Here is an 11,460-nt window from a genome sequence, read left to right on the forward strand (position 1 = left end):
TCTCTTTTTTTTTTTTTATTTAAATTTAGTAGGCATTCTTACTGGTGAGTGTGCACATGGAATGATGACTCCGGTTTTTTACCAGTTTTTAAAATACTGGTGTTATCCCTGCTACAGCTTCTGTTTTGAGTGGATGTTGTGTTTTGACATTAATGGTTTGTGCTCCTTGGTGTCACAATGAGAGGTTCAGTTTTAAATAATCCCAGATCATATTTATCATTAGCCCATACATTTTTTGCACTTCTTGTAACTCTGAAGAGTCAATGGTTAACTCCAAACCTTATGTTTTAAATTTAGCAGTTTGTTCTAAATACACAATTTGATTTCCCCCAGAAAAGTGGTCTGAAATGGGCATCTTTATGTTAGTGAACACTGAGTGACCATGGGTGCCAAATGTTCCCACTGCACATTATTTGCTTTAGCTAGAGACACATGTGGTGATGAGTTAAATAAAGAATTTGGCAATTGTGGGGGTCAACACAACAGTCAATGCGTACAGTGTATTATCGTAATACACACCCAATAACTGGTAATACAATCACTTTCTTTATCTTCCTAAAACCATTTTTATTTTTTTTTTTACTCTGTGTCTGGTCCTTAACTAACTTTGGCTGTTCAATGAAATCAGATGCTTGCATGACGCTGTGTGTGTGTGTGCTATTTCAAGCAGATCTGAAGTTATGTTCCTGTGCCCAGAGGGTAACAGGTCCCATTGATATACGTACAGTGGCTGACCATAATCTGGTTGTACATATTCACTTGGGATATCTCATGTTCTGGTGACTTTAACCCCTTCCTGTTTACAATGCAAAAATCAAGCCTAAAACACGCATTTGGTGTCTTGCTAACAAATTTACAAGTCAACAGGACTTTTTATATCCCCATCTGTTTTGGTAACAGACAGTTGTGTGGTATATGATTATTTAATTGTGGTGCCTGTTGCCCCATCAGTGAAAATATATATACCACCCAATTTAGAAGATAATTTGTTTTATGGCCCCAGAATCAACCAGAAATGTGATATTTTGCCTGCTACCTGTAGAGTTATTTCAGGTAAAACTTCAGATCCACTTGCCTTTTTGTCATGTTAAAAAAAAACACTTCTATGTAATGTTTGTACATGTATGTGGTGTTAGGGGTGCGTTCACCTGAATCTGGAGTCTCCTCCGCCTCTGCCGCAAGCCATGCGTCATCCTCGGTGCAGTCTCTGGGATACGTGAAAAATAAGTCCAGTGGATCCCCTTTTCAGCCTTGTTCTGATACAGTCTCTCGCAGAATTGTCAGGTTCTTCTGGTGGCAACATTCAGCGGTTTTCTTTGAAGACTTTAATCAATCTGACCACCTTTTCAGCAGGCTGTTCTCATAGAGTCTCTCCACATGTCCGCGAACAGCATTTGTTCTCCAGTCATAGCACATGTGTGTCTCTGGCCAGTCTCCTTATACTCTGCCCAATTTTAGTTTCATGCTGTGGAGCAAGAGACTTCTGGTTTGTCTCAAATTCTGCCTTTGTACAATGTGGGCAAGTACTTCAAGAACTGCAGGCCCTCCTTGTGTAGCTTTGTCTGACAGTTCACTGGAAATTCAGCGCATCTCCTCTGGTGTCCAGGCTCTGTAGACATACATCACTGCATCGCCGTCTGCTCTTGGATTTTGCACCTCAGTCATTGGAAGATGGTGGACGTCGTGTGCTTTTGTTGTTGTGGAGATGGGGCTGAGTCTGTGTTGTGTCGCGATGGTTGCAGCGGACTCATCCAAATTTTGGTGATATGGGGTTGGAGCGGATGCTGCGCGTGATGTGGTTAGTCCTGTTGAGGCAGATGGTCCTTGGATGTCTTGGCATGAGATAGCAGGCTGTTGGTTCAGGTGGCTTTGATGAGCGGCTGAGGCAGGAAGGAGATCCAGTTCTGTGTGAATGTGAGAGCTGAGGACAATCATTAGTTTCCCATTCCCTCCCTCTTGCCCCCCTGTTCACTACTTTGTTGTCAGTTTCTTTTCCCTTTTTTTTTTTTTTTTTTTTTTTAGTCACACATCATCAATGCTATCTAATTTATTTTTGTTTTACCCTTCATTTTGTCATATTTTACCCAATTCATCTTGTAGCGCCTGTATTCGATTTATACTAAAACTACCATTCTCAGAAAATGCAAACTTTCCTACCCACACCAGAAGCTGTTTACAGGAGCCATCATCATGTTTCTCACACTTAAATTTTGCACATCCCATTAGATCACACTCTTCAGTCAAAGGTTTGCTATCAAATTTCCCCATTTCGATAAATTCGCAGTCACTCACTTACCAGCACAGAGATCAGATGACATTAATTGACATTATACTCATTAATTCCTTTGTCAATCGGTCGTCACTCCTAAGTAATGTCACTGCATCTCAGACGTCAGTTTGTTGGTTCTTCAACACTGTATCTCCGTTGGAAAAAATTAATTTAAAATCCGTATCAAACAATCTTCATTCCAAAATCTCACAAGCAGCTTCTTCTCACCCTGGGAGTCGATTACAACTTGCCCTTCAGGAGAGGTAGACTTCTGGTTCTTGGGCAACTAACAATCCCTCACCGACTGCGCGCAGATTCAAACTTGGTCTTGAAAGTGGTTTGAAGCGTGATTGAGTTAGGATCCCGGACCGAGCCCCCAAATGTTGTGGCAATTTCTACAATCCCACTACCAACGAAGAAACGAGTCTCAAAAACTCTTACAGTATCGTCACCTTTAATGCTCGAGCATGGTGCATACCACAGAGTTTAGTTTTTTAGTAATGCACACCAGATAGGAAACAGCTCACTGTCTTTATACATTTGGCTAACCACTTACATACTGGATGGGGGTGTTAAACAGGAAAAGGTTGAGATCCTTTGATCACATGAATACAAAGGTGCCTAGTTAAAGCAATCGGACCAATATGCATTCAGTAGTAAAGGGCTGTGTCTAGAGAAAATCAGGTTACAGTGGCTATGTTAATCAGGTCAATACACATTCAAATAGTACAGGATGCAGCGTGATAAAGGTTACATCGTCATTCAATCATGATCAAACAGACGGGAAATACATGCCATTACAATACACTTTTATCCTTCACTCGAGGCAGAATAATTGAAGTTATTTTTAAAAGCGCAGCTGTTTGTGAGTCAGAATCATTTTTCTGATTATTCTTCCCACAATATGCACGTACAGGGTCAATGTGAAACATTAAGACGCATGTGTGTGATTAAATTCAGCAACCAAGTCATTATCGAACTATCACCATGTCTTATGCACTGACTTCTTCTGTGTAATTAAAGTTAATCCCTGTCTGCTCTGAAAAACAACTTCCTCTCTTTACAAAATGGATATCTGTTATGAAAACCTCCATTTTGTCTTTGTTATAGCATCTCACATTTGAAATGTTTGATGCTGTGGAGTTGTGTGCTTTGAAATAAAATGTATTTTGTAGTGATACTAAGAAAATTAAGTCTGAGCGAGTTACAGGTACACTTCTGTTTAATTTAAGTTTGGTGAAGTTGTAAATACACATGTCGGCTCCCATAAGTGAACCCAAAGTGTCTTGATTGCTCATAAACCCCACCTCCTCTTTGTCAGCAGATTGGAAAACAAAACAAAAAAAATTTACGTTAAATGTTTGTCAAATGTTTTTTGTCATTTAATTTCTGTGAAGCGGGAGGTTGTCCCACATTATTTACAGTCTGTGCTTAAACGGTCTGTTTAATGTCACGATGCTCACACGTGGTCAACTATGGTATCACTACCAACACCTTAGAGTTCCTCATAGGAATTATGGTGTATGGCAAAAATGTGAGTCGCTTGCAGCTAGCGTTAGTGAGGGGGGGCAGGGGGAGGGGATTCTGTGGCAGTGACAGCTGCCTCCAAACAGTGGCATCAAAGGCATCTGCCTATGAACGGTGTGGCATCAAAGGCATCTACCTAAAAACGGTGTGGCATCAAAGACCGCTGCCCTTAAATATCAGTGGCAGCTTCTGTTGACACCAGAACTGCCTCTACGAGCTACCGCTGCCACGATTTGAGCTTGTCCTTACTGACCTTTGGGCTTCAGACATCAGTCCAGTGAGTATGGTTAGTTTGACGGCTCGATGGCTGCATAATGATTTCAATATGAAACTGCCACCACGCCTGTCAGTTCTATAAGAGCCTTCATTTTTTAATGAAAGATGCACTTTGTATTTTGTTTCAACTAATTGTGTTTAAAAACATTTGTGTTCAGAGTTATTTGTAATCTATTTAGAATTTGTATGCAATATACTTGAAAGTATAAAGAAACCGTCCTTACTCTCATGCACTAAAAGATCATAAGCTATCCTCAACCTTTTTCCATTTCTTTCCATTAATATGATGCATAAAATACAGTACTTTTCCAATTGGAGAAGTTTCGATGACTTTATTGCTTATTCAAAGAGAAGCTGAAGATTGGACCCAGAACAGATGTTTTCAGGTGGTTTACTGTTTTCTGAAAAATATCAATGTGTGAATAACTGAGAGCTGGATCTAATGTTCCTCCCTATTACTTCAACCTAAATAACGTCCCTCTTATTCATGCTATTTTTATTATAACCACCTGAAAACCAACTGAGTCGTAGAAATATAATCGTCTTTACACTCTAAACCCTGAATAAATGTGCTGTGATATGTATTTTAAATCAGGCACAGGCGCGAAGAGCTGAAGAACTACCGGTGCCTGGTGATTTTGAACCCTGGACGGAGAAGTGCCGCGCTAAAGGAAGTTCCTACTTCCATCAGTGGCAAGAGACTCAGGGAGTGTCCGCCTCACAGCCCGTGTTCTGAGTCATACATGAAGTTTGAGTCTCTCCAGTTCTGAGTCGTGGACATGGATGGACACTCGAGTTCCGGACCCGTCACGGTGCTGCTGCTCGCCGCCCTCACGAGCTCCGTGCTGGGCCAAGGTCCACTGTACTTCTCGGTCGGCGACTCCCTGGTCCTGACTCCCCCGAAGCACGGATCTGTCATCACCAGCGCCGTGTGGACCCACAACACGAACCTGGTGGTGGAGTGGGTGAATAATGAGCTGGAGTTCTACAGGTTGTTCAAAGGACGGACCGAACTGGACCAGAGCACCGCAAAGCTGACCGTCAACAAGGCCACGCAAAGCGACGCGGGAGAATACAAGGTGGAGATCAACAACGTGATCCAGCCACAAGTCTACAAGGCTACTGGGATCAAGAAGGTGCCCAAGCCCGAGGTGGTGGTGAGGACCCCATCATGTGGTCCCACATCCGGGAACTGTAACTTCACCTGTCAGGGAGACACCGCCGGGACTCAGCCCCTCACCTACAGCTGGAGGATGGACTCAGGTGAGTGGGAGCAGGGGCCGCAAACCCTAAACCTCCTCGCTGATGAGAAGACGAAGCTTGTCAAACAGATCTCGTGCAGTATGAAGAACCCAGTCAGTAAAGTGGAGAGCGACCCTCTTGATAACCCAATGCACAACCCGGGCCCAGAACCTAACAATCAAGGCAAGGTGGCTGCAATTCTAGTGCCCATCGTGTTTGTAGTCTTGGTTGGACTTGGACTTGGATTTTGGCAGCTAGAAGCCATCAAGAAGTTCTATGCAGGTTCAGATACTTCTGGGGAGGTCGGGAAGTCCATCTGTTAATCAACCCCTGAATGGAAATACAAACTAGAGAGATTTACATTCCTCCACCAAGCCCATCAGTCTGCCTCTCTATGAAACAGAGAGAGGAAGAAAAAAAGCCAAGATTGGCCCCAAAATGAATTGAGCTCTTCCTTAAGTCGTGCCCCCGCCCTCCTCTAAACTTCACAGGACTCTGCTCAGTGGTTTCTCCGTGTTTCTGCTAAGGAGCAAACGCAGGCAAAACCACGACCTCTGTCCAGCTAATGAAGCTCCAGCATCACATCTGGTCTCTGGTTCCTTCAACAACTCACCTGTTCATCCCTGAATTCTTCTTCCTGCCGCAGAGGTCTTTTCAGTTTTTTATATAAAGTCACAACAGCAGAGCTGAGGGCAGAAGCTGAGACATTTTATCATCTGACTATATTGTCCTTATTTTTTTAAGCAACCACCTGTGTACAGCCTGAAGCTGTATGCTATTTTAAATATGAGATGTTTAAGAAAAATAATTCAGTAACTGCCCGTCTCAATTCATAGTATGACAGTGGGGGAAGAAATTATGCTTTTTTTAAAAAAAACCAGAGTAGTTAAAAGAACAGTTTAGAAATATTTAACAATTTTATGTAAAATCAGGGAATCAAAATGAATTTGAGCTGCTTTCAGACCTTCACTAAACTGATATTGAAATGAAATGTTCTGTATGTGAGAACAAATGTCAGAGCCAGTGTCTCCCTGCAGCCTCCGAGTAAAATGTCTTCAAAAATAATTTGAATTGAAATGTTGATGTGTGAGGGAGAGGAATGTGATGTCTAAAATGACATCACATTCCTCAACTTAGCCTTTGAATTAATATCTTAGCAGACACGTTTCCATGGACACCAATATTCTGACATTAACCAGAATAAGGCACTGCATGTAAAGGGCATGCTCTGATGAATTGAGCCTGAATAATATCATACTCAGACTAATCAATTATCAAACTAAGAACTATGGAGTATTCTGACTTTAGCCTCATTATGTTTATGTGTTAATTTCATTGTAATGTCCTATTAGAGGTTTCACAGCATTTTGTGTCATCGACATGCAACAGTTACCAACTGATGTCAACATGTGTCCTGGATTCGAGTGTAATCAAGATAAAAAAGAGGAGTTGAAATTTTGTTAAAACCAAACAGAAAACTCTTACAAGGGTAAATGACAGTATCAGGCATTAAATAATTTCAGGTTGGAGTTTTAAAATTCTAGTGGGAATGTCAGAGGAATAACATAGTGGACTCAATGTTGACATGTGACATCATCAGTGTAACTAGTCACCAGGATTAGGAATGGAATATTCTATTAGCAACGTGTGTCCACATTATATTCATATTATTGTCTTGTTCTTAATAAGGCCAATAGTCAATGTTTTGGTGTCCATATAAATGCAAGTACTAATATAATAACTTCTTAATTGATATGTTGATGGAGTAATCAGAGTATTATTTTGATGGAAACTGGAATGAGTACTTCAAAGTTGTACTCCTGAGTAAATGATCTTCATTACCGTCCACCACTGCACAACTATGACTGATCCATGTAAACTGAAGGTGAAAAGAGTTCCTGGCTCATTATGTGCAATCTCATGTATGTTAACTAATGTTTCTTCATTTTATACATTTTTATCCTTCACTAGAGGCAGAATAATTTAATGTATTTTTTTATACGCAGCTTGTCGTGAGTCAGAACCATTTTTCTGATTATTTTTCCCACAATATGCACGTACAGGGTCAATGTGAAACATTAAGACGCATGTGTGTGATTAAATTCAACAACCAAGTCATTATCTAACTATCACCATGTCTTATGCACTGGCTGCTTCTTTGTATTTAAAGTTAATCCCTGTCTGCTCTGAAAAACAACTTCCTCTCTTTACAAAATGGATATCTGTTATGAAAACCTCCATTTTGTCTTTGTTATTCATAATTTCTCACATTTTAAATGTCTGACGCTGTAGAGTTGTGTGCCTTGAAATAAAATGTCTTTAGTTGTGATAGTATAAATTGTAGATTTGTGTTTATTTCAATCCAACTCATTTATTCATATGTTGTAAATGTGACGACTGTTTGCTGTCCTGGCTCCTAAATGGTAGAATGAGCTCCCCAATGACATCAGGACAGCAGAAAGTCTATACATCTTCCGCCGCAAACTAGAAACACACATGATACGAATATACCTTGAATAAGTATGTAATCTAACAATTTAGTAGCACTTAAATGGCACTTACTTATAGCACTTTGTAATTTGGCTTTCTTGAATAAATAGTGCCTTCTTGATTCTTGTTGTTCTGGGTTTGTACCCTCATGGTTGATGCACTTCTTGTGAGTCACTTTGGATAAAGGCATCAGCTAAATGAAATGTAATGTAAAAATTTGTCGCTCTTTGCTTAACGTAGCCGTGTACAGTGGAGCAGCCCCCCTACCCACTCTGTATATGCCTCATCAACACACACTGGTCACACACACGCACACACACGCACACACACACCGACCGTGTGTGAGGAGTGTCAGTTAATTCCTGACTTGTGTGTTGTGCAGGTCACCGCGCGCCTCTGCCCCCCGTTCATCCCAGGACCCTGCTTCTGATTGGCTCAGCATGATACTGACCAGCCTCCAACCAATCAGACAGGAAGCCACAAGTGTTGGCCAATCAGATGCAGGGTAGGAAACAGACACACGAGAAGCTTCTTTTTACTTTCGATTTATTCTCGGTCCGTCTGAAAAGTGACTGAGTCGTAGGAATAGAATCGTCTATAAAGTCTAAACTCTGATTATTGTGCTGTGATATATATTTTAAATTAATGGAAACTTAAATCAGGCACAGGCACGGACAGCGGAAGGATCACCGGGGCCTGGGGTTTTTGACGCTGGGCGGAAAAGGGTGTAGCCGATCTGAAAGAAGTTCCTATTTCGTGTTGCTCAGCGGAAATAGACTCAGGGAGTGTCCGCTTCACAGCTCGTGTTCTGAGGCTTATATGAAGTTTGAGTCTCTCCGGTTCTGAGTCGTGGACATGGATGGACACTCGAGTTCCGGGCCCGTCATGGTGCTGCTGCTCGCCGCCCTCACGAGCTCCGCGCTGGGCCAAGGTCCACTGTACTTCTCGGACGGCGAGTCCCTGGTCCTGACTCCCCCGAAGCACGGATCTGTCATCACCAGCGTCGTGTGGACCCACAACACGAACCTGGTGGTGGAGTGGGTGAATAATGAGCTGGAGTTCTACAGGTTGTTCAAAGGACGGACCGAACTGGACCAGAGCACCGCAAAGCTGACCGTCAACAAGGCCACGCAAAGCGACGCGGGAGAATACAAGGTGGAGATCAACAACGTGATCCAGCCACAAGTCTACAAGGCTACTGGGATCAAGAAGGTGCCCAAGCCCGAGGTGGTGGTGAGGACCCCGTCATGTGGTCCCACATCCGGGAACTGTAACTTCACCTGTCAGGGAGTCACCGCCGGGACTCAGCCCCTCACCTACAGCTGGAGGATGGACTCAGGTGAGTGGGAGCAGGGGCCGCAAACCATAAACCTCCTCGCTGATGAGAAGACGAAGCTTGTCAAACAGATCTCGTGCAGTATGAAGAACCCAGTCAGTAAAGTGGAGAGCGACCCTCTTGATAACCCAATGCACAACCCGGGCCCAGAACCTAACAATCAAGGCAAGGTGGCTGCAATTCTAGTGCCCATCGTGTTTGTAGTATTGGTTGGACTTGGACTTGGATTTTGGAAGCGAGAAGCCATCAAGAAGTTCTTTGCAGGTTCAGATACTTCTGGGGCGGTCGGGAGTTCTGCTTTAGCTGAAATAGATGGAAGTCCATCTGTTAATCAACCCCTGAAAGAAAATCCAAACTAGAGAGATTTACCTTCCTCCACCAAGGCCATCAGTCTGCCTCTCTATGAAACAGAGAGAGGAAGAAAAAAAGCCAAGATTGGCCCCAAAATGAATTGAGCTCTTCCTTAAGTCGTGCCCCCTCCCTCCTCTAAACTTCACAGGACTCTGTTCAGTGGTTTCTTCGTGTTTCTGCTAACGAGCAAACGCAAGCAAAACCACGACCTCCGTCCAGCTAATGAAGCTCCAGCATCACATCTGGTCTCTGGTTCCTTCAACAACTCATCTCTTCATCCCTGAATTCTTCCTGCTGCAGAGGACTTTTCAGTTTTTATATAAAGTCACAACAGCAGAGCTGAGGGCAGAAGCTGAGACATTTTATAATCTGACTATATTGTCCTTATTTTTTTAAGCAACCACCTGTGTACAGCCTGTAGCTGCATGGTATTTTAAATATGAGATGTTTAAGAAAAATAATTCAGTAACTGCCCGTCTCAATTCATAGTGTGTCAGTGGTGGAAGAAATTATGCTTTTTTTGAAACCAAAGTAGTTAAAACAAAAGTTTAGAAATATTTAACAATTTTATGTAAAATCAGGGAATCAAAATGAACTTGAGCTGCTTTCAGACCTTCACTAATCTGATATTCAGATTAAATGTTCTGTATGTGAGAACAAATGTCAGAGCCAGTGTCTCCCTGCAGCCTCTGAGTAAAAGGTCTTCAAAAATAATTTGAATTGAAATGTTGATGTGTGAGGGAGAGTCAATTTTAATGACATCACATTCCTCAACTTAGCCTGTGAATTAATAACTTAGACACGTTTCCATGGACACCAATATTCTGACATTAACCAGAAAAAGACAATCTGAGTTAGGTACTGCATGTAAAGGGCATGTTCTGATGAATTGACCCTGAATGAGATCATACTCAGACATATCAATTATCAAACTAAGAACTATGGAGTATTCTGACTTTAGCCTCATTATGTTTATGTGTTTATCTCATTGTAATGTCCCATTTGAGGTTTCACAGCATTTTGTGTGACAGTTTCCAACTGATGACAACATGTGTCCTGGATTTGAGTGTGAACAAGATTAAAAAACAAAGAGCATTGTAAAGTTTGTTAAAACCAGACAGAAAACTCTCAGAAGGGTAAATGAAAGTATCAGGCATTAAATAATTCCAGTTTGGAGTTTTAAAATTCTAGTGGGAATGTCAGACAAATGACATAGTGGACTCAATGTTGACATGTGACATCATCAGTTTAACAAGTCACCAGGATTATGAATGGAATATTCTATTAACGACGTGGGTCAACATTATATTCATATTATTGTCTTATTCTTAATAAGGCCAATAGTCAATGTTTTGGTGTCCATGTAAATGCAAGTACCAATATAATAACTTCCTATTCGATATGTTGATGGAGTAATCAGAGTATTATTGTGATGGAAACTGGAATGAGTACTTCAAAGTTGTAATCCTGAGTAAATGATCTTCATTATCTTCCACTGCTGCACAACTGTGACCCAACCATGTAAACTGAAGGTGAAAATAGTTCCTGGCTCATTATGTGCAATTTTATGTTTGTTAACTAATGTTTCTTCCTTTTATCAATTTTTATCCTTCACTTGAGGCAGAATAATTGAATGTATTTTTTAAAACTCAGCTTGTCGCGAGTCAGAATCATTTTTCTGATTATTTTTCCCGCAATATGCACGTACAGGGTCAATGTGAAACATTAAGACACATGTGTGTGATTAAATTCACCAACCAAGTCATTATCTAACCATGTCTTATGCACTGACTGCTTAAAGTTAATCCCTGTCTGCTCTAAAAAACCACTTCCTCTCTTAACAAACTGGATATCTGTTATGAAAACCTCCATTTTGTCTTTGTTATTTATAGTTTCTCGCATTTAAAATGTTTTACGCTGTAGAGTTGTGTGCCTTGAAATAAAATTTCTTTTGTTGTGATAGTATAAA

General features: G+C 41.4%; 2 protein-coding genes across 2 annotated transcripts; both read left to right on the forward strand.

Moving 5' to 3' along the window:
* Window positions 1–4,851: 4,851 nt before the first annotated feature.
* Window positions 4,852–5,637, forward strand: LOC133020981 (uncharacterized). Its single transcript, XM_061087752.1, has one exon. The coding sequence runs from the start codon at window positions 4,852–4,854 to the stop codon at window positions 5,635–5,637; it is 786 nt and encodes a 261-aa protein (XP_060943735.1).
* Window positions 5,638–8,318: 2,681 nt separating this feature from the next.
* LOC133020219 (uncharacterized) lies at window positions 8,319–11,460 on the forward strand. Its single transcript, XM_061086699.1, has one exon. The coding sequence runs from the start codon at window positions 8,660–8,662 to the stop codon at window positions 9,497–9,499; it is 840 nt and encodes a 279-aa protein (XP_060942682.1). The 5' UTR covers window positions 8,319–8,659; the 3' UTR covers window positions 9,500–11,460.

Source organism: Limanda limanda, chromosome 15 (genome assembly GCF_963576545.1).
Source record: "Limanda limanda chromosome 15, fLimLim1.1, whole genome shotgun sequence".
Classification (NCBI taxonomy): Eukaryota; Metazoa; Chordata; class Actinopteri; order Pleuronectiformes; family Pleuronectidae; genus Limanda; species Limanda limanda.